Genomic DNA, 26,907 nt, shown 5'->3' with positions numbered 1-26,907 from the left:
TCTTTGAGGCCGACCAGATGGTCATGGCGCGTCTAATGGGCTTCAGGCTTCAGGGCGTGGGCGTGGGCGTGGGAGGGAGGAGGCGGCGGGGAGCCGGTGCGGGCTGGGCCGGTGGAATCAGCAGGACAGACAGGAGAAGGTCCCGCTGAAGACACAGGCTCTGCGAGGTGGCACAGGGGCGTCCGGAGCTGCGGGAGCCGTGCTAACAGGAGACGGGGTAAAGAACAGGGCTGTGCCCGCCAGCGTGGCTCCGGGTCTGGACATTGACCTATGAACCAGGAGATCAGGGTTCGATTCCTGTCAGGGCACAGGCCCAGGTTGCAGGCTTGATTCCCAGTGTGGAGCGTGCAGGAGGCAGCCCATCCGTGATTCTCTCTCAGCATTGATATTTCTCTCTCTCTCCCTCTCCCTACCTCTCTGACATCAATAAAAAAAAAATAAAAAAATACATATATATATATATATATATATATATATATATATAGAGAGAGAGAGAGAGAGAGAGAGAGAGAGAGAGAGAGATTCTCAGGCTCATGAGAATCAGGGGAGCCACATGCTGCTGAGACAAGGGGTGCTGTCTCCTGGGGGTGAGGGTTGGCCTACGACGGAGCTGATGGGTACCTGGTACCCGGTGCAATACAGAGCAGCTCTAATCAATGCTGCGTCCCATCGGCGAGGGGTCGGCACGGGGGAACTTCAGTCAGAGCAGGAGCCACACAGCTGCTTGCAGAAAACACCTCTACAAGTTCTGCTGCAGATCCAGCCTGAATGCTGGCCCCTGATGCCCAGGTCTCTGCCACAGGGCCGAGAGGCATTCAGCGCAAACCACACACCTAAGTTGACATGTTTTGGTGGGCACGTTAAAAAAAAAAAAAAAGGAAAACATTTGACTTTGCGCAGTGAGCCCATGGTGCAACATAGAGTCTTGTAACACAGAAACCCACACCCGAAACCTGTATGCACCCCAATAAATGTAATGTAAAAAAAGGGAAGATAGAAAGTGAAAATAATTTTGGCAATCTAGTTTAGTGACCCCAATATAACAGAAATATGTATTCCAACCTGTGATCATGTAAAAATGAGACTTTCAGCTTCCTTAGCAGGAAGTCTTAGACATCCTGCAGCCACGTGCAGGGCACTGCTGGGGCCCCGGATTCTTCGGTGCTCAGCTGCAGCCTGGCCTGACCCCCTCTCCCTCCCCTAAACGGGCCTGGCCCGCGGCCGCAGCGGGTGCCGCCGGCCGCGGGTCAGGACCTCGGTGAGGGGGCCCTGTGCCCAGGCCACCAGCCCTCCCGGGCACGCTCCGCCGCTGCACTTCCACCGCCGCGCCGCCGGGCGTCGCCCTTTCACGCGCACCTGGGGCGTGGGCGGGACTTCCGGGTGCGCGGAGGCACAACTTCCGGAGGGAGGCGGAAGAGCGCTGGGTCTGCGCCGGGGTGTCCCGGGACGGCTGCGGGCCCCCGGGTGCAGGACAGAGCCGCCGGGCGGGCCGGCCGCGCTCGGGGTGTCGGGGCCGCCGGCCTGAGGGATGAGGAGGCGCCATGGCCAGCGACGGGGCCAGGAAGCAGTTCTGGAAGCGCAGCAACAGCAAGGTCCCGGGCAGGTGGGTGTGACGGGCGCGCCGGGCTGGGGTCAGGGGTCAGAGGTCGGCCTGCGGGTGGTGCGCGGCGTCGGGGTCCCGGGGCGGAGGGGCCCGCGCGGGGCGAGGGGCCCGGGTCGGGGCGCGGGGTGTGGGGGCGAGGCCGGAGCGGGGGCCGCGGCCGGACCGTGTCCCGGGCGCCGGGGCGGGTCCGGGCCGCGGGGCCTGGCGGGTCCGGCTGGCGGGGGGCGGGGGCGGGTCCGGGCCGCGGGAGGGCTGCTCGGGCGGGCGCCGCGGCTCGGACCCGCCGGCCGGCCGCCCTCCGCCCCCGCGGCCGCCGCTCTGCCGGGAGCGGAGTCCAGGGGAGGCGCCCGGGAGCCGGGTGGCCCCTCCGGCCTCAGAACCGCCGCCAGCTGGACTCGCGGCAGGAAGCAGCAACAACAACAACAACAACAACAACCGGCCTCCGGCCGTGACCGGCCGCACCCTGGACTCAGAGTCCTCCTCCGAGAGGCTGTCCCCGCCCGCCGGGCCCGCGGGACCGGGAGGACAGAGCAGACACTGTCAGGCGGCGCGGAGGGAGCAGCGCTGGTGGAGGGAGCAGCGCTGGTGGAGGGAGCAGCCCGGAGGGAAGAGGGTAAACAAACGCGGGATTTCTAAGCCCAGTTTTGTCTGGAAGCCGAAGACTAAGATGCTGGACATCCAGAATCGTGGTGTGAGTGTAAAACTCCCAGCGGACTCACCCCAGGCACGGCTTCGGCAGCAGGTTCCTCAGAGACACTGCGGTGAGCGCGGACAGCCAGCTGTGGAGACGGCTGTGTCTGGGCAGGAATTGTGACTCTTCAGATGAGGGACCCGCAGGCTGAGCCACTGACTGGGAGGGGTCCACCGAGACCCTCCTTACCCTTAGGACCGTGCTTGATTGAAGAACAGGAGGAGCTCTCACTGAAACCAGTGTTGGGGCGTCCCGGGTGATGTGAACATTCTGGAAGGGCAGCAAGTAGGCAGCCCCAGGAGCCACAGGGACAGCGCTCTGGGACGTGGACTCGGGGAGGAACCACGTGGCATCGGAGCACACATTGCCCGCCCGGCGTGGCTCAGTGGTTGAGCCTCGACCTTTGAACCAAGGTGTCACGGTTCAATTCTCTGTCAGCGCACATGCCCGGGTTGTGGGCTCCATCCCTAGGAGGCAGCTGATCCATGATTCTGTCTCCTCATGGATGTTTCCATGTCCCTCTCCCTCTCCCTCTCCCTCACTCTCTGAAATCAGTAAAAACATATTTAAAAAAATTAAGAAATGCACACGTGGGTTTTAGGTTTTCAGTCCGAATGAATGAACCACTTAACCAGTCAAGATGGAGGAACAGAGGAGCTCCCGAGCGTGGCTCTGACCTTCGGATGGATGCCTGTCTCTGGGTGATTCACCCTCAGATTGGGTTCCCTGGTGCCCCCCAAACCCATGAGCCTGTGACTGGGACCTTGTGTGGTGTAATCAGATCAAGGGTCGTGCTGTGGGTCCCAGTCCCGTGCCTGGTGTCCTGCTGAGAAGAGAGAACCTGGACAGAGACGCACATCTCGGGGAGACGGCATCTGAAGTGGAGGCCATGCTTACCTGCCAGGGGCGCCGTGGGGCTTGGGAGCCAGTGGGAGTCACAGGCAAGGGGACCTCCCAGAGCCTTCTGAGAGGGCGTCCCCGACACCTGGACTTGCTTCTAGCCTCCAAGCTGGGAGAGGACGAGTGTCTTGTTGGGAGCCGCTGAGTTGTGGCCGCTGGTTAGGACGGCTGCGGGGTACGCGGGCAGCCCTTGCCTTTCTTCCCATGTTCCCAAAGAGCCTTTTTCTCCGCCCGTGTCCGTGTCCATGTCCGTGTCCGTGTCCTGCCGTGTCCGTGCTGTGCCGGAAGGGCTGTGACAGGCGTTTCTGAGAGCAGCTCCGTGTCAGTGACTGTGCGGGGCCAGTGCAGGGCCCAGCGGGGTGGCCCGCGAGGCCTGTGCCGCTGCCCTGTTTCCGCACCCCTGCCCTGTGGCGGCCTTGCCCCGGCAGTGCCACTGCTTCGCGGACGGAGCTGCAAAGGTTGTCCTTCTCCTGCTGGTAGGTCAGTGGTGACCGTTGGCCAGAGGCACAGTCTCTACCCTGGCCGCACGCGCTGTGGGGTCCCCGCCAGGCCCCGGGGCTTTGCCGGCCCTTCCAGGTGCTGCGTGATGGTTCAGCTCTTCGCTCTGAGTGTGGCCCCGAGCCCAGAGGAACTGGGAGGGGGGAGGAGACGCCCACCGCCGTGCAGGCCGTGAGGGCCTTTATAGGGCACAGCCCGCCCGGCGAGAGGCTCCTCAGTGACCGTCCCTCACGCTCCCCCTGACCCGATGGGCCTGGGCGGTGTCCCTGGGTGCAGGCGGCCGCTGACCGGTGCTCGGCAGGTGTCTGGGGTTCGGAATGGACCAGACGCGCTCTGCGTCCACACGGTGCTCACGGGCTGGTGTGGAGCCCCTGAAAGGTGCTGAGCAGGAGTGTTTCCCATCATGCCTCAGGCCCTTCGGGACCGGCCTGCTTGGTCCCCGCCCCGTCTCCGGCCCTCCTTGCCTCAGCCGTGCGGAGCGGTCTGACCCGCAGGCGGCTCCGCGCTGCCCGTCCTGGTGATTCTCGTCTCCAGCACATCCTGGCCGCCGCCCGCCCGTTGTTACTGTAAACGTCCCGACCAGCGAGCTCCTGCGTCCGTGCGCCGGGCCCGGGTGCCTTGTGTGCACCGGACACCGGGCTGCTGCTGCTGCTGCTGTTCTCCAGGGACGGGAGCTCTGCAGCCAGGGGCGTGCGCCCTCGCCGCCGTCAGTGCCGGTAAAGGGTGACCCCCTGTCTCCGGGGCCCCAGAGGGAGGCTCGGCTCGGTCAGGGTCTCACCGGGAGAGGCGGTCTTGTGGTGCCCGCCTCTCACACCTCGTTCTCCCCACACGTTTGGTCGAGGCCTTAGCAGTTCTCTGGGGGAGGCGGTGAATGGCCGGTGGGGAGGCCGCTGACCAGGCCTCCTTTCCGGTTAGTCCCGTGGGCCTCCGGGCACGTGGCTCCTGCTCCGTCAGCGACCGCACGGGAGCCTGAGGGCGCGGGTCAGTCCGCCCGCTGACCTGCGGGAGGCGCTCCGCGTGGCCTCAGTGGTGGAATGGGAGGAGGCCGTCACCATTTGGAGTTTGGTAATTTATTTGCACACCCAATATTTCCTGGAGACATGTCGAGGAGACAGACCGGAGCCATGCTGTCCCAGCGTGCAGCTCCGTCCGAGGGGTGACTCGTCCAGATGGGAAGCAGGGAGGGGGGTGGAGAGTCCGGAGGCGGGTGCGGTGGGCGCCTCTCCCTCGGGCCTCCCGGGACAGGACGTGCAGGAGGGGAGGCACACCGCCGGGAGGCGGAGGAGGGGTCCAGGCCGTGCAGGAGGGAGGGGAGGAGGAGGGGAGGGGGAGTCCTGGGCGCACGCTGGGGGAGGGGCTCGTGGTCACAGGAAGGACGTGGGCTTTCAGGCTTTCCTGCCAGACAGGCCTCTGGGGGCTCCTGGGCGGATGGCGGGACCTGCGGGGCGTGTGGCGATTCCTCGGGCTGCGGGCTGAGGCGGGGGGGCTGAGCGGGAGCACCCAGGGGTGAGATGGTAGCTGATGCCCAGCAGCAGGGAGGCTCAGACACAGGAGAGGTCCGCCTCTGACCCCCGGGGCCTGTCCTTTCTCGGGCCGTTGACACGCTGGGCTCCCGAGGGGCCGTGGTTTCCGCAGCTGCAGTTGGCACGCTGGCCACACGGAGCGTCAGGTGCCAGGACAGAGCCCTCGCAGGCGGGCAGTCCGCCTCCTTTCCGCCGGCCCTGCGTGCGGGAGGCCAGAGGGAGAGCGGCCGGCGGTGGCGCTGGGTGAGCTGAGCGGGGGAGGCGGTCTTCCTGGTGGACCCCGGGGGGGGGGCTCCCAGTGTCCGGCCCTGACCGCTCAGTCACGGCACCGCCACGAGGAGCCGAGCAGGTGAGACCTCAGCAGGGGGGAGGGCAGCTCCCTCCCGCAGACACAGGAGCGCCCCCACGGCCGGGCCACGGCCGGGCCACGGCGCGGGCACGGAGGCGTGGCCTCCCGTGGCCGTGGGGGAAGGGGACAGTGAGCAGTAGACACGCCAATGTCAGACGTGCTCCGACAGCCACGCTCTGGGAACGCACGTGGGCAGCGTAGCTGGGCCCTCGCCGGGGAGGCTCATGTCCTCCAGAGGAGGCCTGGCGTTGGACTCGCCACACGGAGACCGGCGGCCCCGGGGAGGAAGCTGGGAGGGGAGCGAGCCCAGAGCAGCGGCTCAGGTCCATGGAGGAGCTGGGGTCTGGGTCCTGAGAGCCAGGGGCCAGAACGGGGTGGCCTGGAGGAGGGGGAGAGGAAACGGGCAGTGGTGGGTCACAGGCTGGACAGACGGTTCAGGCCACACTGCAGGTGGGACTCGGGGCACTGGGGGCTGGCACTGGGCGCTCGTGGGACCACCGGGTCTGGCCGAGGATGGGTGTGGTCAGCAGATAATGGCCCCAAAGATGCCCACGTCCTCACCCTGGGACTGCGGAGCGTCACGTTACGTGGCAAAGGGGAGTCGGTGGTGAGTGGTGTGGCACCCCCTGCTCTGGGTGCTGGCTCGGGAGGAGGGGCCAGGCAGAGGGTGCGGAGGCCTCCGGAGCGGGCAGCCTCCTGCTTCCAGCCGCAGGGCCTCCTGTTCTCTTTGGGCTCGGTGATACCGGGTTAATTTCTGTCCCAGGCCGGTCACCAGAGCCGCTGAGGCAATCATGTCCCAGAGGTGGTTTGCAGGAAGGGGCAGGCGCAGGGCCCGCAGGGGCCTGCAGGGGGCGCTGTCAGCCCTCTGAGTTGCCTCCAGAGGCGCCAGCACTGAGAGGTGCTCAGGAAGGCAGAGAGCGGCAGGGGGAGCAGGCGCCATGGGGGCTCCGTGTGACTGCAGGCCCGGGTTTGCGAGGAGCCTAGTGATCCTGGGGGGGCCCTTCTCCGGAGGAGGCCCCGCCCGGAACACTGCGGGCGCGGGGGTTCTGACGCAGGGGTGACATCGCGCTGGGCTGAGGCACCACTTGGTGTGCCGTGTCTGGTGGTCGGGCTGGGCGGGCCTGCTTGGCAGTGGGCATGGCTGAGGGCCAGGTCGGAGCTCTGCAGAGGGTTGGGGCCCCAGAGCCTGGCTGGGCACCAGCAGGCCCGCAGTCTTGGACCTGAGGGCTTCAAAGCCTCTAGACGTGTGTAAAGATAGCCGGGCCGGTCCTGGGAGATGCTGCCATACTGTGCGCATCCTGCTTGCTTTTCAGTGTCATGTCATGAAGGGAGCCTATCTTGATTCGTTAGCTGTGGCTCAGTCATGTGTGTTTGGCTCATATTCCATTGCATGTATATAGTCCAGTTTGTCTGCTCCTGTTTCAGATAATTCCTAAAACTTAAAAAAAAAGGGAAGGTGACAAACGCCCTGGCCCTGGCCCTGGCCCTGGGGGTGGGGCCGTGTCCTGTGCTCCTGCCCGGGGGGAGCCGGGGTTCCTCTGTAAAACGGGAGTTACTGGCGTGCTTCCAAGCAGCACGATTTATTAGGAAGCTTATTGGGCCGTGTGTTTGTAAAAGAGACTTCATGATCTGAAATGAGGTAGTTGCTTCTTATTTTTCTAAAATGGCTTCAGCTGAAACTTGTTTTTCTTTTCAGCTATGCAGGGCCCCATAGAGATGAAATTTTAATGAGACGAAATGAGGTTCCTTTTAGTCTGAGGTTGAACTTTGTTGGAACATTTTCTGCTCAATAAACACAAGTGGTTGCCCATGAAGAATTAATGAGCTCGCTGCTGGGGGCGGGAGGCCTGCAGCCCGAGATAACGCGGCCTGGCTTTCCGAGCTCGGCACCGGCAGGCGGCGGCCGCTCTGAACCGTGTCAGCTGCCGCGGCTCCCGGAGCAGGCGGATGCGCTGCTGAGTGCTGTTTGTACATGACTTTGCGGTACTCACACTGCTTTCGTACATGGTTATCTCACTTCATAGTCATTCTTTAAAAATGTTTATTGATTCCAGAGAGGAAGGGAGAAGGGGGTAGAGAGAGAGATCAACGATGAGAGAGAACCATTGATTGGCTGCCTCTGTATGGCCCCTCCTGGGGATCGAGCCCGCAACCCGGGCATGTGCCCTGACCGGGACTTGAACTGTGACCTCCTGGTTCAGAGGTTGATGCTCAACCACTGAGCTATTCCGGCCAGGCTTCATACACATTCTTAGTGCCATTTCTGGGACTAGGACGCTGAAGCTCAGAGCAGTTAGTTGGCTAACAGTGTGCCAGCTGTAGCTGTTGGAGGTGAGACTCAAACCCAGGCCTTTAAAAAAACTATTTTTATTGATTTCATAGAGGAAGGAAGAGGGAGAGAGATAGAAACATCCATGGTGAGAGAGACTCATGGATCAGCTGCCTCCTGCAAGCCCCCCACTGGGGATTGAGCCTAAAACCCATGCTCGTGCCCTTAACTGCAATCGAACCTGGGACCTTTCAGGTCCCAGGCCAACGTTCTACCCACTGCGCCACACCGGCCAGGGCAAACCCAGGCCTTTCGATTCCTACAACTGGAAACCGCCTGCCAAGGTCCGGAGGCCTGGGACGCTCCGGGAGGGCCTGCCTGTGGCTGTGGTGGTCCAGGCAGGCGGGCTTCCTTTCCCAGGAGGAGGTGCTCATGGTCCTGAGGGCCAGGAGCTCAGGCCTGACTCTGGGGGCGGCTGGTCCGCTCCCCCACGCCTGGGTGTCACCGGGCAGCTGGGCGGCCGGGATGCAGCGAGAAGGCTGGTCCCTCACGTGTCTGGCGGATGCGGGCGGTCAGCTGGCACCGCGGGCTGTGTGGGGCGAGGCTTGCAGGTGGGCTCGTGTGGCTGGCGTGGTGGCTACGCTACGGGAGAGAACCCCGCGGACCAGGGGCAGCCAGATTGCCTTAAAGAATTACGTTTGTCGAGAGCCACCTAATACCTTCACCCCTTTAGAGGCACACACAACACATCCACCAGTTACAGCTTTGCTCCTGTGTTACAAGAGTCGTGCACTCATCCTCACAGTAGTTTAGATGATGCTTACCGCTGGACAAGAAGCCCTGTCCCCTCTAGCTGTCCCCAGTCGCCCCTTCTCCCCCCAGCAGCCCCTCATCTATTTCTGTCTCTAGTTTGTCCGTTCTGGACATTTTATACAGAGAAAACATGACTGGCTTCTCGCACTTAGCATGTTTTCAAGGTTCTTCCGTGTGGTGGCGTGTCCGCACTTCACTGTACAGCGGAATAGCATTCAATTGTGTGGAGATAGCATGTACTGTTCATCCGCGTCTGTGCGGACGGGCGTTGGTGGTGCTGCTTCTGGCTTCCCTGGCTGTGCTGTGCAGACGCCGTGCCGTCCTGGGGGGAGTGCCTGGTCATACGGTCACTCTTCTTAAAGACGTTCGGGTCTGTCCGTGTGTCCCCACCGGCGGCCCCATGTTCCATCGCCAGCAGCGGGCACAGGGGCTGTTCCCGTTCTCTCGTTCACACGCGGTGTTATCCGTCTCATTGTAGCCAGCGAGCGTGCGTGAAGTGGCCGCTCACCGTGGCTTTCATTTCCTGAAGGACCAGGTGCTGAGCTGCTTTCATTGTTTCTTGACCTATCGTGTGTCTCTGGAGAAGCCGCTATTCAAATCCTTTTTCCTTTTTAAATGAGTTCTTCTTTCCCTTTGAGTTTGGAGAGTTCTTCGTAGGTCCCAGATGCAATCTCTTACCAGGTATGTGATTGCTCCCCCCATCTCTCCCCCTCTGAGGGTTGTCTGTTTTCTTCCTTTATGGGGCAGAGTTTTGTGGTTTTGTTCACACACATGCCCTGTGCGCACGGTCTGTCCACCGCTTTCCCGCTGTGCGGCCCGGCCCTGGGGCTGGGGACTGATGGCAGCCGGGCCGCCCCTCCACGGCGGCTCTGCGGGTCTTGGGCGGTCTGGGCACTGGAGATCTGTTCCCCTGGGCAGCGCGGATGCTCCTTGCTGTGGACCAGACACTCCGACAGCCAGAGCCGCCGGGCAGCAGCGCAGGCATCGCCCGGCCCTGAATCCTCTGCGCCCCCTGTTGGCGGTGCCTCGGGCTTCCCCATTCCGCTCCGTCTTGACATCTTGGTCGTGAACTGCTTGGCCTCTTTTTGACAGTCTTTGGTTTCACGAGGGTCTGAGGGCAGCCACGGTGCCTTCAAGGGAGACAGGACCCTGGAAACAGAGAACAGCGGGAAGAGGCTTCACACCGGTCAGCGCCATCGGCTGCCAGCCGCCGAGCAGGCAGCGTGCAGCTTATCTTGTTGTTACTGCTCTCGGCGTCATCCTGGGAAGCCTTTGCCTAATGCTTAGGCCTTTCATTTCTCTTAACGCTGTGTTTGAGTTTTCAGGGTCTTAGTTTCACATTCCTTTACGAAATACATTCTTAAGTGTTTCATTCTATTTGATGCCATTATAAGTGGGATTGCTTTTTTAATTTCATTTTTGGGATGTTCCTTGCAAGTGTATAGAAATGTAATTAATTTTTGTACATTTCTCTTGTATCTTAAACCTTGCTGAGTTTTTTTTTTTAGTGGATTTCTTAAGATTTACTGTACCCAGTGACTATCATGTCATCTTGTTCGGCAGTCTTCCTTCTTCCTTTCTCATCTGGATGCCCTTTATTTCTTCTTCCTGGTTCTCCGGACGGCCCCCAGGACCGTGTGGAGGAAGGAAGGGTGCGTCTCGTTGCCTCTTCCAGCCCTGGCCCGACGTGAGCTGTGGGCTTGCAGACGTTCTTGCTCAGAGGGAGGGCACGTCCTTGGAATTCCAGTTTGTGGAACCTTTTTCCATGAAGGGTTGTTGGCATGTTTACAGTGTCTGTTCTGCTGAGATGATCTTGTGGATTTTGTCCTTGAATTAGTGTGGTATTTTGCAGTAATTGATTTTTGGTTGTTAAACTGATACCTGAGCAGTGGATCGGAGGCCACCTGTCACTGCTTGAGCCAGATAATCAGAGGCAGGTTGAATCACGTGTGAGTGTCTGTCCCAATAACGCCGATAGTGTGGGGAGAGCCGTCGGTCACCTGGAATTCTGCTCTGACCCCTGGCCAGCTGGCTGATGACATGCAGGCGGTAGTCAGTGAGCTCCTGGTCAGCCTTCTTCCTGCGGATCACGCTCCCTGCAGGTGGCTGTCCGTGGTCTGGGCTCCGCTGCCCTCTCTCCGGGCCTGTCCTTGTAACACAGCCTTCCGTGTCCCGGAAGTCCCTGTCCGAGGTCAGCACAGTGACTGCCACCAGCAGCTGTGGTCCTCTGCTGAGGACATGCCCTCCCCCATCGACACGGGCCTGGCCTGGGGAAAGGAGGCTTATGCCGCACTCTCAGCACTAAGGAATTACAAAGAAAGAGCCTTGCATTCCCTGGGTAAATCCCACTTTGTTACGTCGGACAATTATTTTTTTAATCCTCACCTAAGGGTATGTGCCCATTGATTCTAGAAAAAGGAAGGGAGAGGGAGAGAGAGAAACATTGCTGTGAAGGAGAAACATGGATTGGCAGCCGCATGTATATGCCCAGCCTGGGGATGCATGGATTCTGCCACCTGAGCACGTGCCCCACTGAGAATTGAACTCGCAGCCCTTCGGTGCACGGGACAATGCTCCCACCACGTCACCTGCCCGGGCACACACACTTAAAAACGATCCTGCCTGGCCAGCGTTGCTCAGTGGTTGAGCGGTGACCTATGAACCAGGAGGTCACGGGTGTGCTTCCTGGTCAGGCCACATGCCCAGGATCCCCAGTAGGAGGCGTGCAGTAGGCAACAATCAATGATTCTCTCTCATCATTCTCCCTCTTCCTTCCTCTCTGAAATCAATAAAATTATATTAAAAATGACCTTATATTTCGTCCACTGGTATTTTGTTTGACTTTTGTATGTATATTTATAGACATACTAGTGGCCCAGTGTATGGATTTGTGCACACAGAAAGGAAATTAAAAGAAATATTTTAAGGTTGCTATTCACCCTTTCTCTATTATAGAAGTGTCAGAGATGAAGGAAAATTGGTAAAATGTATATGAAAATGGTATATCAGTATAAGTTGGTTAATAAATAGATAACAACATGATATAAAAACAACAAAAACGATATAAAAACCATGACTGATGAATTGATTAAGCTTACTCTGATGCCTCCCTGTATACCACATGAAGAGCAAAAGCACTTTCAGAGCGCTTGACTGATGTCCCTTGCTTCATATGTATCGCACAGGCATGAGCCAACATTATTTTTAAATTGGCAGTGTGTCGGCCAGCCAGTTGGATGGACATACTGCTGGTCACTTAGCTTTTTAGATATACACCGAGTGGCCAGATTATTATGATCTCTGAATGCATAATAACCTGGCCACTTAGTGTACATCCTACATAATTCTATATAATCAAAGGCTAATATGCAAATTGTCCCTCAACCAGGAGATCGATCAGCAGGCAGGCCCACGTCCCCTCCCCTGGCCAGGCTGTCCAGACCCCACCCATGCATGAATTCATGCACCGGGCCTCTAATATATTTACACACACACACACACACACACACACACACACACTGAGTGGCCAGATTATTATGCGTTCAGAGACCATCATAACCTGGCCAGTCAGTGTCTAGCATGGGTTGGTCTGCAGTGCCCTTCGCTGGCAGTGTGCTGGTTTGGTCGGCATCGGAGTGAGCTGGGAAGTGTGCCCTCTGCTCCCAGGTTTCAGAGGTATTTCTGAGGCTGGCATTCGTTCCTCCTCATTACTGGTGGGAACCGACCAGGGACAGCCGGGGCTGGGCTTTCTGTGGTGTTTTCATGACTCACTCATGTCTGTCAGATGTCTTCCGTTGAATCCCGGGGTCTCAGTCTTTCTGGGAACCTCCCGCTTACTCGGTCACCGCGCTGGTCGCTGTGCAGCTGCTCATAACGCTCTCCCGCCCCGGCCTGAGGCCTGTGGGGTGGACAGGCCCTCCCTCCCCGCGTCAGGAAGCGGGGTCTTCCCTCCCCTGTCAGTCCGTCTCGCTAAAGGTGCTGACTTCGCTTGTCTTTTCCAAGGCCGGCCCTCAGGTTCCTTACGGTTTTCTCTGCCATTTCCCTGAGGCCACGCCTTTTAAAGAAGCAGCTCAGTGAACACTTTCCCGTTCAGACCAGCCGCTCAGAGAACCCTGAGCTCCAGCGGGGTCCGCCTGGGGGTGCCTCTTCTCTGTCCCCCGAGTGGCCGGCCCGGCCTCGCGCACGGCTCTGCCCGTGTCTGCATCGTGCTTCCACGGGAAGTTAAGTGGAAAGTTGGGCTGTGGCTAAAACGCCCCTCAGAAAGCAGCCCACAGGACAGCCAGTGGCTGCACCGTTAGGCTGCTCAGAAAGCAGTCTTGGCAGAACGTGGCAAAAAGACGTGAACATGACCGTGAACTTCACACGCGTGCAGGGTGAGGGGAAACGTTGCCTGGAGACCCAGAGTCTTGGGCGGAAACGCAAACCCAGTGTCGGGTTCAGGTGTGGCCCCCGGGGAGGCGGCCGGGGAGAGGCGGGAAGGGACGGGCGGTTTCAGCCCTCCGTGGGCCGCAACGCCAGGCCCCGACACGGTCTCACTGCGAGGCGTGTGCGCGTCCCTGCTCGCTCCCTGGCTTTGTCCCCGCTGGCTGGGCTCACCTGGCGGGCTCCCCGTCTCCTTACCTCCCAGCGTCTGGAGGCCTCCGTGCGCCCCGGCAGTGTCTCCTCCCCATGGCACAGCCCACACAGGCACCGCTCCACACACCGCTCCACGCACAGCTCCACGCACCGCTCCACACACCGCTCCACGCACCGCTCCACGGCCGCGGGAAAGGGGCCCCTGGAGGGACCTGGGATTGGATTGGGCCCTCTGGGTCCTCCGGGACAAGCTCCAGGGCTTAGTCTCATGCACACTCCCGAGGCGACAGCACAGGTTCTGGAGTCAGGACGGGACATCCGTCAGGGCCCTTGCTCTGCCGGCCACACGGCCTGAATGACAGGAGTCCTCTGACTCCAGGAACCAGTAAGACAAAGGTGACGCCCCTCGGGGGATGGACAGGGGCCTGGCAGGGAGTAGACGGGGAGCACAGTGGCAGAAGGTGCAGGAGCTGCTCCCTCACGCCTGGTGGAGGAGGCGTACCGCAGAGCCCGCTTCCTCCGTCAGGTCCATGGCGCCCGCAGCGTGGCGGGGCTGCCGGAGCGGCCCTTCTGCCCTGGCCGTGCGCCCGCAGCCCCCTGCAGCCCTGCGTCCCCGTCCCAGGCCTCCCTGCCTGGGCGCGCATCCTCGGGGCAGAGTCCGGGCCGGCGTTTGTCCCCGGGTGCTGGCTGCTGCTTTGCAATCACAAACCCTCGATGGCAGCTGCGTGCCTGGCGGTCGGCCCTGGTCGCCTGCGCCCGGCGTAGCCACATGTGGGACAGTGGGCGGGGAGGTGTGCTGTCCAGGGCTGGCCAGGCGGTGATGAGTCCGCTGGCGCTCATTCCGTCAGCGCAGATCTTAGAGACTGGATTCAGAGCACTGATGGAGTTCCAGGGAATCGCAGGGGACGCGGGGGAGCCTGCATGCCCTGCTCGGGACTGTGCTTTCACGTGGACGCGTGCTGCCCAGTGTTTACAGCCGCCGAGCAGCCGTGCAAAGTAGGTCAGTGCGTTTAAGGAAGCGGAGGACAGCACGATGTGGGAGCTAGGCGTGCGCTGTTGCTAAGTAAGAGGGGATCTCATTCTGTTCCGACAAATGAAAACATCCGTCTGGTGCCTGACAGCTTGCTCTGCGTCTGTCCTCCCAGCCCCGCCGCGTCAGCACGTCCTCGGTCTCTCCCCCGTGCCCCACGGCAGGAGCACGCCTGCCTGCCGGCCTCACGCAGGCCGGCGCTCCCCGCCAGCCGGCAGGCACCCGCCCTCCTGCCCGCCGCCCGTGTGGGGCATTACTCCGTGTGTCTCTCGGGGTGTCTGGGCGCCTGGGTCCCAGGCCTCACGACGGTGTGCGGAGCGGGAGGAGGGAGAGCCGGGCTCAGGGTGCGCGCCCGCCGGCTCCTCTGTTAGGAGGGAGGCCCGCAGGATCAGGCAGGCCGGCCTCCCTCACGCCTGGTGGAGGAGGCGTACCGCAGGCCAGCACGCCTCTCATGTTGGTCTGCAGCTTCGTCTGCTCCACTCCCTGGCTGGCCGTGCCCAGGAGGCGGGGCTGCACAGCTGACCACCTGGTTGCTGCGCGGGTCATGCTGTTGCATCTTATTCTAAGTTTTCCCAGTGAGCGTCAGGCTGTTAAATAAACCGCTGAGTCTTTGAATGTGGTGTGTGCCTCTTCTGTGCTCGAGCATCGGCTTTAGACAGCTGGTGCCCGCTGGGCGTTTCCTGGTGCCACTTCATGGTCTGTCAGGTCCTGCCTGTGACACGAGGCCGTGTGCAGAGGCTGCTGGGACTGCCCTCGGCTCCAGCAGCCCTGTCCCTGTGGCGGAGCCCGAGGCCGTCCCCGTGGCCAGCCCTGTCCCCGTGGCGGAGCCCGAGGCTGTCCCCGTGGCCGTGCCCGAGCCCTGTCCCCGTGGCGGAGCCCGAGGCCGTCCCCGTGGCCATGCCCCAGCCCTGTCCCCGTGGCGGAGCCCGAGGCTGTCCCCTTGGCGGAGCCCGAGGCTGTGTGGACACAGCTGGGGCTGCGGCCTTCGTGGGAGGGCTGGACGCCCGCTCGGCTGTGGGCTGGGCCTGGATGGGCCGGAGGGTGGCCGGAGTTCTTGCCTGGCGGGTGCCCAGGGCTGGCCTTGGTCCCGCGGCCGCCGTGTCCAGGGAGCGACAGGAGCTAACGTGCTTTCCTTCCTTTTGGACCAGCATCCAGCACGTGTACGGCGCCCAGCACCCCCCTTTTGACCCGCTGTTACATGGCACGTAAGTGACGCCCGCTCTCCCGGGGGCTGGGGGTCCTGGGCTGGGTGGCCCTCCCGCTCCCTGGAGGTCCTGGGGGGAGGCGTGGTCTTCCGCCAGCAAACACGCGTTATACACTCCTGGGGGCGGGCGGGGAGATGTGGAGCCCGAAGTGGGGACATGGAGCTGGCTCCTCGGCCTGTGGGTGGTGGTGTCCTCGCTTTCCACACACCCCGCCCGGCTGCCCAGGGATCCCTCCGTTCTGGGTGTTCATTCCTGGCCACAGGTGGGCGAGAGGAACGTGTGGCCCAGTGGTCATACTGTGGGCATCATGCAGCCTCGGGAGGGGGCAGGGACGCTGGGCGGAGAGAAGGTGGGCCCTGCCCATGAGGCTCGGGCCTGTTCTCAGACCGTGTCCCCCTGCCTGACCCCCCGGCTGGCTCTGGGCTGCTCCCCTCCGCCAGCTCCCGGAGGGACAGCGGAGCGTGCTCACCGGGCTCCGGGCCAGTGACTGCCTTGCCTTGCAGCTTGCTCAAGGCCGCGCCCAAGGTGCCCACCACGCCCGTGAAGGCCAAGCGAGGCAGCACCTTCCAGGAGTTTGAGAGCAACACCAGCGACGCCTGGGATGCGGGTGAGGACGATGACGAGCTCCTGGCCATGGCGGCCGAGAGCCTGAACTCGGAGGTGGTCATGGAGACGGCCCACCGCGTCCTGCGCGACCACAGCCAGCGGCGGGAGCAGCACCAGCTGCAGGAGCCCCCGGGGCCTGGGCGGGAGCAGCACCAGCTGCAGGAGCCCCTGAGCCCCGGGCCGGAGCCCACGCCTGCGACAGAGCCGTCTCCGGTCGCCAGTGGGGACCTGCGGCTGGTGAAGTCCGTCAGCGAGAGCCACACGCCCGGGCCTGCAGGTGGGCTGGGGCTCAAGCTGGGGTGCATCCAGCAGGGAGGGTCCTTCCCTTGGCAGCAGGAGCCCTGCCCTGAGGCCTGAAGGGCGTCATCCGGGCCAGCAGGCTCCCCGGCAGAAGCAGGTCAGCTCTGTGCCGGCTCTCAACCTCTCTGGCCTCCCCTGAAAGCAGTTCTGGCCCGGGGTTACGGGCCGGGTCTAGACATTTCTGGTTTTCACATTGGGGCCGGGTGTTGCCGCTGCACGTAGTGGGCGCAGGGCAGGGGTGCTGTGCCATGTCCCTCGTGCCAAGGATGGGCCGCCCCCGGGGAGCTCCCCCTGCAGGTGCGCAGCAGGGCGAGAGGCGTGCCAGCCTGGTCTGCCGCCGGCGCTCCTGGTCCTCTGGGGACGGCCCTGCTGGTGCCAGGCCCCCAGCGTGTCTTCAGCGGCGGCACGGAGGAGAACACGGCAGGCCTGGTTCTCGGGGACCCGGTGCTGGCACGGGGAGGCTGCCCATGTGTGCCAGCTGGCACTCCGTGTTCTCATTTCCGTGAGACAGATGGGACACGGTGGCGGACAGGATCCAGCAGCACCCGGCGTGGGAGCCTGGCATGATGTCGTGGAAGCGGGGGCATGGGTGAAGGCTCCGGGCGGGGGACGCCTGGGGCTCCAGGGTGAGCCTTCTGGCGGGGAGTCCCACCAGCAGGCCAGCCTCCTCCCCCGGAGGAGGCTCATGTTGGTCTGCAGCTTCGTCTGCAAGTTCCAGAAGACGGGCCTTGTTCCGGTCCGTTTCTGTTGGCATCCGCTGTCCTTCCCTAGTGCTGTCCTCAGGGCCTGGTGACCACGGCCTCCCACTGTGTCCTGCCCCCTCCCCCACCCCATCCCCCTGTGCTCCACCCTCGTCCCTGCACAGGGACGTCCAAGCCAGGCCTCTGCTCAAATGAGGAGCTGTGACTTCTTTTTAATTTTTAAAATGTTTTTTTTTATTTATTTTTTTATGAAAGTGAATTTTTTAAATATACTTTATTGATTTTTTACAGAGAGGAAAGGAGAGGGATAGAGAGCTAGAAACATCGGTGAGAGAAAAACATCAACCAACTGCCTCTTGCACACCCCCTACTGGGGATGTGTCCGCAACCAAGGTACATGCCCTTAACCGGAATCGAACCTGGGACCTTTCAGTCCGCAGACCGACGCTCTATCCACTGAGCCACACAGCCAGGGCTGTGATTTCCATTTCATTTGGTTGCTCACATGATGGCGTTTTGTAATTCATGTCCTGGGGTGTTCCACTTCCCAAGGCTGTCCAGTCAGCACTGCCTCTCCTGCTTTGGGACATGCCCCCCAGCATGTATGTCGGGTGCCTGTCTGTCATGGGTGCGGCCATGGGGAGCAGCGGTCCCCTCTGCAGTGCCCACGGGGCCCTCAGCCTGGGCGGACGGCCTCCTGGGGCTCACGTGGTGCTGCCTGGGCTCGTAGCTGCCTCCTCGCCCGCGCCCCTCCCTGCCTGCTGCCCTGCCTTTCCCGATGACGGTCTGTCTGCGGAGGCCCGTGCCTGGGTCAGGTGCACTTGCTTGTTTAGGGAGCCTTTGGGCTCATGGCAAAGTGCATCCTGGCTGGGAGGGCTCAGTGGGCACGGCCGGTGACCGCTGTCCCCGTCGCTGACCGTGGCGGAGCTGCGCCCGGGGCCTGCGTGGCTGCCCGCAGGTGGCGGTTAGACCCGCCCTCAGGGACCCTCGGGGGACGTGCTGTTTCCCACGCTCCGTGGCAGGAAGACCTGGTGCTGTCTTCCTGTTTCCTCTGGCGTCAGTCACCGTGCCTTCCACGCCCCACCTGCCTGGTCTAGAGGGGGGCCTGAGACGCACTCTGCCCTGAGGGCGCGGTCCCCCCCCTCCGCAGCCCTGGCTCGTCTCCGAGTGCAGGTGCCGGCCAGCACCTTCGCCGCCACCCTGCGGCCTGAGCCTCCTGCTGACGCTGTCCTGTGGCTCCTGAGAGGCGGCTGAGGAGTGGGTTCTGGGGCGAGAGCCTGAGGCCGCCCGGTCCTGCCCGCGCTCCCCAGGCAGTGGGGGTGCTCCCTGCTCTGTCCACTTGGCTCAGGAGTGGGGTTGTCCCTGCTCTGTCCACTTGGCTCAGGAGTGGGGGTCTCCCTGCTCTGTCCACTTGGCTCGGGAGTGGGGGTCTCCCTGCTCTGTCCACTTCGCTCCCCAGGCAGTGGGGGTGCTCCCTGCTCTGCCCACTTCGCAGGCTTTTCTGGAAGCTTATCTGGGCCAGACTCTGCCCGAGGCCGCAGATGCCGTCCGTGCCCGAGGGCTCCTGTGCGAAGCCTTCCCCTCCCCTTCTGTGATGAGCTCACTCCGGGCCCAGGAGCTGTGGGTGCCGCCTCCCCCGCCTCCCGGCCTGGTGGCAGCTACCACTCACAGGCATCAGCACCTCCCGGGGTCCTCGCCCGTTTCCAGGCACTGCTTTCACTCACGCTCACTTTCTGCTGGAGGATGGGACAGCTGCGGGCTCAGAGCCTGCCGGCCTCTTGCTGCTGGTCCCTGTGGGTCTCGGTGGCTCTTCCCTTTGGCTGTCGCTGGTTCTGGCTGCTGAGGCGGCATGCTCTCTCCTCACCCCTGCGGGGTGTCTCCGTAGGCACAGGCTCCGCCCCGGGGAGGGGGCACGCAGTGCTCACGCCCTCCGCCTGCAGCCGTGGGCTCTGCTCCTGGTGGCGGAGACCTGGGAGGCAGGCGGGGCAGGAGCCTGCGCAGTGGTGCTGCTCACACAGCGTCCTGGTCGCCGGGGCGCCCTAGCCTTGCCCGCTGTCCTCAGTGCTCCCCGTGCTGCGGCCCCTTCATGGGTGACGGGCTTTCCTCCGGCTCAGGCCCCTCCTCCCAGCCGCGCTCACAGATCCTCCGGCTGCGCCACCCCGCAGCCCGATGGGGGCGTTCTGGCCGCGGTCAGGCCCAAGGTCGGAGTGTTCTGGTTGTCTTTCCTGCTGCTCTGGGGCGTGTCTGTCACTGGGGGTGACACCGGGCCAGCAGAGCGAGGTGACCTCACAGAGGATAGCGAGGTCAGTGCTGCTCGGAGACCAGGTCTGCCCCCGCGGCGCTGTGGGAGGGACACGGACCCGCAGCGTTCACGGGAAGGTGGCTCGTGGCCGCCCTCCCACCCTCACCCTCTTCTCTCCCGCAGAGTGCGCCAGCGGCCCTGCCCCTCTGCACAGGTCCCAGTCGCTCCCGCACGCGGCCAGCGCAGCCCTGGGCGGCCCTCCCGACCCCGGGACCCTCAGCAGCTCGGCGCTGAGCGAGAGGGAGGCCTTCCGGCTGGACAAGTTCAAGCAGCTCCTGGCCGGCCCCAACACGGACCTGGGTGAGTGGTTCTGAGGGAGGCGGTTCCCGGGAGCCGGTCTGTCCGCGGCACGTGCTGCTCTTGCTTCCCCGTCGCTCCCCTCGTTGCTCGTAGTAGCCATGTGCTTCCATCACGGACTTCCTGTTCTTTTCCTTAAGTCCCGGCGCCCTCCCTTGGCCTCAGAGAGCCACTGGTTAGCTCTGCCTGCTGAGCACTGGACCTGGCTGGTCACTGCCTGGGCGCGGCCACTGGCGTCTTGACCATCGCATCTGCGCCTCTCTGCTTGGCCTCCCCGTGGGGGCGGAGTGTGATGGCTATGGCCCTGCAGGGGGCCAAGGCCAGCAGCGGCCAGCAGGGATGGTGCAGCCAGCAGGGGTAGTGTGGTCAGTAGGGGTGGTGCGGCCAGCAGGGGTGGTGCGGTCAGTAGGGGTGGTGTGGCCAGCAGGGGCAGTGTGGTCAGTAGGGGTGGTGCGGCCAGCAGGGGTGGTGCGGTCAGTAGGGGTGGTGTGGCCAGCAGCGGCCGCAGGGGCAGTGTGGCCAGCAGGGGCGGTGTGGCCAGCAGGGGCGGTATGGTCAGGGAGGACAGTGCGGCCAGCAGTGTGTGCTTGTGGGTCGTGGCGCCGTGTGGACGCTCTGAGGCTCTGCTCGCTTTTGTCTTCTGGAATCCCCTCGGGTCACGCCCTCCCCAGGCTGGGGCGGCAGTGTCCTGGTCGCCTTGTCTTGCTGTTCTGCGGGGCTGGAGCGTTCAGGATGGGCACCAGGTCTCCTGGCGGGCAGAGGCCGGAGTGGGGCTCAGAGCCCCAAGGCCGGCAGTGCCCTGTGCGGCCACCAGGTGGCGCGTGAGGCCCGTGGATAGACAGCAAGGAGCTGCTGGGGGCTCGGAGGCTGGAGCCTGGCCGAAGACGAGGCAGCCGCGGGGCCGGAGGCTTGTGGTGTGAGACGCTGCTGCCCGGTGCCATTCTCGTGGGCTTGCCTCTCCTCGGCTTTGGCACATGCACACGTGGGACACGGGTGCAGTGCGGACTGTAGGTGGCCTGGGTCCTCCTGTCCCGGCCCCCCCCGTGCTGGTGCCAGCATCTTCCTGCAGAGGCGGCATGCGTGCGTGCGTCACATGACCTTCAGGGGCCCAGGTCACGCTTACAGATGCGTTGCAGAACAGTGCTGTGCCAGGCGCACCCGTGGCCTCTGTGCTGTGTGCACAGGTTTCCGTGACCCAGTGGGTCAGTGGATCGTGAGCCCTCGCCTCTGAGAACGTCACTGTGTGTCTTTTCAGCGACGTCAGTCCGTCACTCAGCATGGATAGGCACTGTCGTCTGTCCACGGCCATGTCCCTGGGCCATTGTCCCGTGATGGCCTTTCCTCTCTTCTGGTCTGGAGTTGGGGCTGGGCGTGGCGTCTGCCGTCACGGCTCTCGCCTCCGTGACCCCGGAGCAGCGCCCGGCTTGTGGAGTGGTCTCGGCCTGACATGGGTGTGGGGGTGGGTGCTCCCTCCGCTGTTCACAGTGTGGCCACAGAGTGGACTTAGGGGCACAGCAGGCCTTGGCACGCTTCGCCATTTACTACCCGAGGGGCCTGGGGCTCTGTCTGGTTTTCCCATCCTCTGGTCCCGTCTCCACACGGGTGCAGTGGGGGGGATGGTGCTGGCGTGCTGGAAGCTGAGGAGATGGCCTGGCGGTGCCACAGGGCCGGCCACCGCAGCTCTGCGTGGCCATCACTGTCCTTCTCTACAGACCCCTTCTCTCGAGAGGCGGCGAGAACGTAGAGGTGATTTGTTACCGTTTTTTCCAGTTAATATTATGTCGTAAGACTTCCCCTTGTTGCTAGTCTTCATAACCATCACTTTTAATGGCTGCTTAATGTTTTCAAAATGATCTTTACTTAAAATGGTTGTTAAAATTGTATTTCTGTCTAAGTCAACATTTAATTTATATGCTTAATCAAAACCTACACTTCCTTCACAGCACTCAGAAAGTGTAGCACAGCCCTCGCCACTGTGGCTCAGTGGGCAGAGCGTCGGCCTGCGGACCGAGGGGTCCGGGCTCGATCCCAGTCAAGGGCAGTACCTGGTGCAGGCTCCTCCCCGGCCCCGGCTCTGGTCGGGCGCGCGCAAGAGGCAGCAAATGGTGTGTCTCTCTCACATCCGTGCTTCTCTCTGTCTTTCCCTCTCTCTTCCACTCTTTTCAAAATCAAGAGAAACACATCTTCTGGAGAAAGAAAGAACTAACAAGGAAAAAAGAAAGTAACATAAACCACACAGAGAGCAGGTGCCCTGTGCCCTGGGCAGGGATGGAGGGGGGTGCGTACACAAGTCGGCACTGCCAGTTTGGGGGCTGGTAATACTCATTCTTACTCTGTCTACTCGGCTGTTTCCATTTGAGAAGGCAGCACTCTGCAACGTTTACACACTCACATGGCTGCGGAGGCCCATGTGGGACACCGACACCTCCAGCAGCGCCCCCTTCCCCTCCCGAAGTGCCGGTGTGTGCAGGTGGCTCCGGCGCCTGCGTGTGCCCCTGCCCCTGTGAGACGTCCCTCCCTGTGGTGCACCCGCTGGAGCGCAGGGGCAGGTGACACGCTCAGGCGCAGCCCTTTCACCCACGCGTGCACCGGGCACGTGTGCACATGGCAGGAGAGTCGCCACCTTCTCAAGTAAACAGGTGTGAAGTTGAGGTGAACCTCATGTAGCGTTAACTAAGCGTTTTGAAGTGCACGGTGCAGCAGTGTTAGTACTGAGTACATTCACAGCGTGAGAGCCGCCCTAAGTGTCCTTAATGCAAACGAGCTGCACGCGAATTAGCAGCTCTGCTTCTTGGCGTTTATGTGGAGAAAATGGCAGCACCCCAAGTCCATCAAAGGGTTGTTTGCAGTCGGCAGGACATGGCAACAGCCCAGCGCCCGTCAGAGGGTGAGCAGAGAGAGAAAATGGCACACGTGTACGTGCACACATACACATACATGTGCATGCACACACATGCACACGTGCACGTACACACACACACAGGAACATCACTCAGCCATAGGAAGCGAGGACATTTGTGACAAGGATGGACCTTGAGGGCCTCATGCGAAGAGAAAGTTCCAGGCAGAGAAAGATAGTGAGGACTCTCCCTCCCGTGTGGAATGGAGAGCCAAACCCAGACCCGGAGCGAGCACCCCGCTGGCAGACAGAGCAGAGAGGGGGCGCCGGAGGGGTGTGCTGTGCGATAGGCGCAGGGCTCAAAGGTGCAGCCCAGGTACGGTGCCTACGTCCCGGGGGGGGGGGGGGAGGGGTGCAGCGTGGGCGGCAGGTGCCACACACAGCCTGGGTGACGGTCACTGAGTCTGTCTTAAAGCCCTCGTCACAGCAAAGAGAAAGGGGAGCTGTGGGGTGTGGCTGCTCCTGTGCTGTGGGGGGGCCTTTTCAGCCACACGCGTACCGGACCCTGTGTCGTGTGCCTGACACGAATAGAAGCACATGTCGGTGATTCCTCAGTGAGAATGTTCTTCATGCAAAAGGGTTGTCAGACAGGGCATCGCCAGAAGCAGCTACTTTTTGAATGACAGCAATGACATAATTGGAGGGTTATTCCCATAGCAGGTGACGAGAGCCGCCTTCCGCGACCCGGGCTGCCCGCCCGCTGCCCTGTGATGAGCCGTTGATGGAGGGTTACATTAGCCCCGGGCAGCGGGTGCTCAGGCCGTGCCTTTGCCCGCAGTGAGTGCTGTGGGCAGCTTCGCCGCTCGGAGCTCCCCTGGCGCCAGGATTGGAGCGAGCCTTGGGGAGCGGGGAGCGTGCGGCTGCATGCGGTCCCCTGGACGCCATGCGTGGCTGGCTCCTGGGCTGTCCCTGCCTGGTCAGCAGGTGGCCGGTACACACTCCCGGGCCTGGCTGTGCACCGAGCCCTGGGAGGCGGCCGTGCGTCGGACCAGCCCGGCCCGAGCAGAAACGACTGCCAGGATTGACCCCGTCTGGACCCCAGTGTCTGTTCACCCACAGCACCGAGCTGCCTGGGGGACGGGAGAGTTCCAGAAATAACGTGTTTGCTGTTTTCACACGACCCAGCTTATTGTCGGGATTTAACGAACAGCAGAGCATCCTGGGAGCAGGTGACATTGGGAGTCAGGGAAGATGAAGCCAGCGCCCTCACAGGGTTTGCAGGAGCTTCTCGGGGCCCTCTGCCCGCACCCCCTGTGTGCGGGGAATAGTTAACCCGAGAGCTCAGTGGTTTCTGCGGGAAAGGACCTGCCCCCCACCTCCGGCATCGCTCCCCTCGTCGGCCCCGAGAATCCAGTGCAGTGTGACTGCCCCTTCCTGTGCGGCTCCACCGTGTCCTGCTGCTCGCCCAGCGGCGTCGGTGGGAGAGCCCCGGAGGGTGGGTGACGGCCCTCTGGGTGCGGCGTCGGTGGGAGAGCCCCCGGAGGGTGGGTGACGGCCTCTGGGTGCGGCGTCGGTGGGAGAGCCCCGGAGGGTGGGTGACGGCCTCTGGGTGCGGCGTCGGTGGGAGAGCCCCGGAGGGTGGGTGACGGCCCTCTGGGTGCCGCTCTGCGGTGGGAGAGCCCCCGGAGGGTGGGTGACGGCCTCTGCGTGCGGCGTCGGTGGGAGAGCCCCCGGAGGGTGGGTGACGGCCTCTGGGTGCGGCGTCGGTGGGAGAGCCACGGAGTGTGGGTGACGGCCCTCTGGGTGCCGCTCTGCGGTGGGCCCGGTGACAGCCTCTGGGTGCCGTTCTGCGCTCCTCATTGCTGCTCAGCCCGCTGTCCGCCCTGGAGCTGGTCCCCTGGGGCTCCTTGGTTCTGTTGGGACGAGGATTGTTAAAAGGAAGGGAGGCTTGGCCCTAGCCCTGTGGTCGGTAAACTGCGGCTCTCAAGCCACATGAGGCTCTCTGTCCCCTTGAGTGTGGCTCTTCCACAAAACACCACGGCCTGGACAAGTCTATTTTGAAAAAGTAGCGTTAGAAGGAGTTTAAGTTTAAAAAACCTGGCTCTCAACAGAAATTCCAATCATTATCTTGTTGGTATTTGGCTCTGTGGACGAATGAGTTTGCTGACCATTGCCCTAGCGTTTTTGGCTCAGTGGATAGAGCGTCAGCCTGCAGACCAAAGGGTCCCGGGTTCGATTCCGGTCAAGGGCACGTACCTTGGTTGCAGGCGCTTTCCCGGCCCAGGCCCTGATCAGGGCTCATGCAGGAGGGAACCAGTCAGTGTGTTTCTCCCTGTCTTTCCCTCTCTCTCCCACTCTCCCTAAACACCAGTGGGGAAAGACCCTCTGTGAGGGTAAAAAAAAGAAAATGGAAGGAGGGAGGCTTTATCCCCCGTCTGCCGCCGGGGGCTGGGCTGGGCTGGGCTGGGCCCCAGGTGGTGGGGCCAGTGTGTCAGGGTCCGGCCCCTTGGCTGTGGCCTAGGACGGGACTCGCTACCGAGCACTCTGACCAGGGCAGCAAGCTGGCCTCACACGCCCAGCGATGGTGCACGGTGACCTGGTTCGACGAGCCTGTTCTGGCCTGGCGCAGGCTGGAGGTGACCGAGGCCCCGCGGGGAGGCCCCGGCCTGTGGCTGAGCTGGCCAGGAGCGTCTGTGGGGTGGGGTGGAGAGGCGACTTCGGGCGGTGCCTCCGAGGTCGGGCAGCGAGGGCTGCAGGTGAACGTGTACCTGGTATTTGGCACGTTTGCCAGGACAGGCCCTGTGCAGGCAGCGGACGTGCGCTCCACCTGTGCTGTGTAGGGCTGTCGTTTGTGGGGTCATGTCCATGGGTGTGGGGCTGGGCAGGCAGAGCACCGGGGCGGGGCGAGGGAAGTGCGGGGAGCCGGGCCTGGGCAGTGACACCCAGCAGCCGCACAGGCGAGCGCTGAGCTGTGTGGGCGGCCGCGGAGCTGTTCTGGGAGCCGTGGAGCGGCGACGCCACCTCTCAGGGTCACCCTCCAGGAGAGCCGCACCGGAAGCAGGTGTGGCCGCACAGCGTCGCCCTGCGAGTGGCCAGCAGCTTCGGCCTCCGTCCTAAAGGGCTGCCCCCTCCCCGCTCAGTGCCACGCGGCTTTCCTCGGTGACTGACCGTGGCTGTGTTTGGTTAATCCTCACCTGGATGCTTTTCCATTGGTTTTTAGAGAGAGTGAGATGGGAGTGGGGAGTAAGAGAGAGAGAGGGAGAGAGAGATGCGATTGGGCCTGTGACCTGCGGGTGCGAGCCTGCGCCCACCTCTGAGCATGCGGCCTGGGCTGCCGCTGGCAGCTTTGCCCGGAGAGTGCAGGGGAGTGGGCTGGAGCTGTGGGTGGCGGGCCACCCGATTGTGCCTGGGTGCACCCTCAGGACAGCTCTTCCTGGTCGCGGGGGGCAACTGCGGGCGCGGGCTGGCCTCCGTCTGACTCCATGTGCAGGCCCGGCAGCGTGTCCAGGCCGCCCTGATGGCGGACGGCCCGCGGGTGGGTGCTGAGTGAATAAGTGGAACAGATAATCCAGTGGCCGCTTCCCCTGTGTGTGGAGGCGGTCGGCTCACCAGAGAGCTGTCGGCAGAGGCTGGCCGCCGCGGCTCAGGGCTGGGGCTGCTGTGCCTGCGGAGTGCGTTACGCTAAGCGCTCCTCACTGGGGATCGAGCCCGCAACCCGGCCAGATGCTCCAATTGGGAATTGATCGGTGACCTTCCGGTTCATTGGTCAATACCCGACCACTGAGCCACGCCGGCCGGGTTTGGCCACGGATTTGTTTAAGAGTGAGGGAACCGAGGCTCACAGAGGTCAAGAATGTGCCCCAAGGTCGTGGAGCCATCGAGGCCGTAGTGAGCCCAGTGCGGGGACATGGGGCACGTGACTGCTCCTTCTCACGGAGGCCGCGCCCGGCCTCCGCCCAGATCCGTCCGGGAGAGAAGGAAATTTTCCGTAAGCAGTTTTTCAGAGCGCTCCCCCGGGCTGATTGGCACGGCAATGAGGATTCCTTTCTGGGCTCCCCCGGCAGCCCCGGGCCTGGGCTCCGCAGGGGAGCACGCACGGGTTCGGGTCTGATTTATAGCTGCTGTGCCCACGGCTCCGGCAGAGGCTATAAATAAAATTAAAATAAATGGAAACAATGCACCTATAAATCGTGTTGCAGGAACCTCTGGTTGCCTTTTAGAGGAACCCCCAATAAAATGCTGTCTGGCTCTCCATCATCGTGGCAGAGCCAGGAGACCAGCAGGCGGAGGGGGCCAGACGGCGGGGCGCTGAGGGGTCCTGGGGAGGCTGGGCGGGTGGTTCCGCCTGGGGCCTGGTTGGTGGCAGGCCGTGGCCTAGGTGACTCCTGCAGGGAGAGCCCTGCTTG

The 26,907-nt window shown here is 62.5% G+C and overlaps 1 protein-coding gene across 4 annotated transcripts in view; it reads left to right on the top strand.

Annotated features, from left to right (window-relative positions):
• Positions 1 to 1,405: 1,405 nt before the first annotated feature.
• The window catches only part of TBC1D22A (TBC1 domain family member 22A), a 67,255-nt gene continuing 41,753 nt past the window's right edge, over positions 1,406 to 26,907 (top strand). For 3 of the 4 annotated variants that reach the window (XM_036420215.2, XM_036420217.2, XM_036420214.2), the window contains exons 1-4: positions 1,406 to 1,603; positions 15,400 to 15,456; positions 15,960 to 16,339; positions 19,489 to 19,665. In XM_036420215.2, the coding sequence (XP_036276108.1) occupies positions 1,542 to 1,603; positions 15,400 to 15,456; positions 15,960 to 16,339; positions 19,489 to 19,665 (676 nt within the window). In that variant the 5' untranslated portion in view covers positions 1,406 to 1,541. The remainder of the gene's footprint in view (positions 1,604 to 15,399; positions 15,457 to 15,959; positions 16,340 to 19,488; positions 19,666 to 26,907) is intronic. The other variant, XM_036420216.2, reaches the window with a different exon arrangement.

This window comes from Pipistrellus kuhlii, unplaced genomic scaffold (genome assembly GCF_014108245.1).
Source record: "Pipistrellus kuhlii isolate mPipKuh1 unplaced genomic scaffold, mPipKuh1.p scaffold_m20_p_64, whole genome shotgun sequence".
NCBI classification, from domain to species: domain Eukaryota; kingdom Metazoa; phylum Chordata; class Mammalia; order Chiroptera; family Vespertilionidae; genus Pipistrellus; species Pipistrellus kuhlii.
The sequence above is the reverse complement of the archived record's forward strand: the minus strand, read 5'-3'. Positions and strand labels throughout refer to the sequence as shown.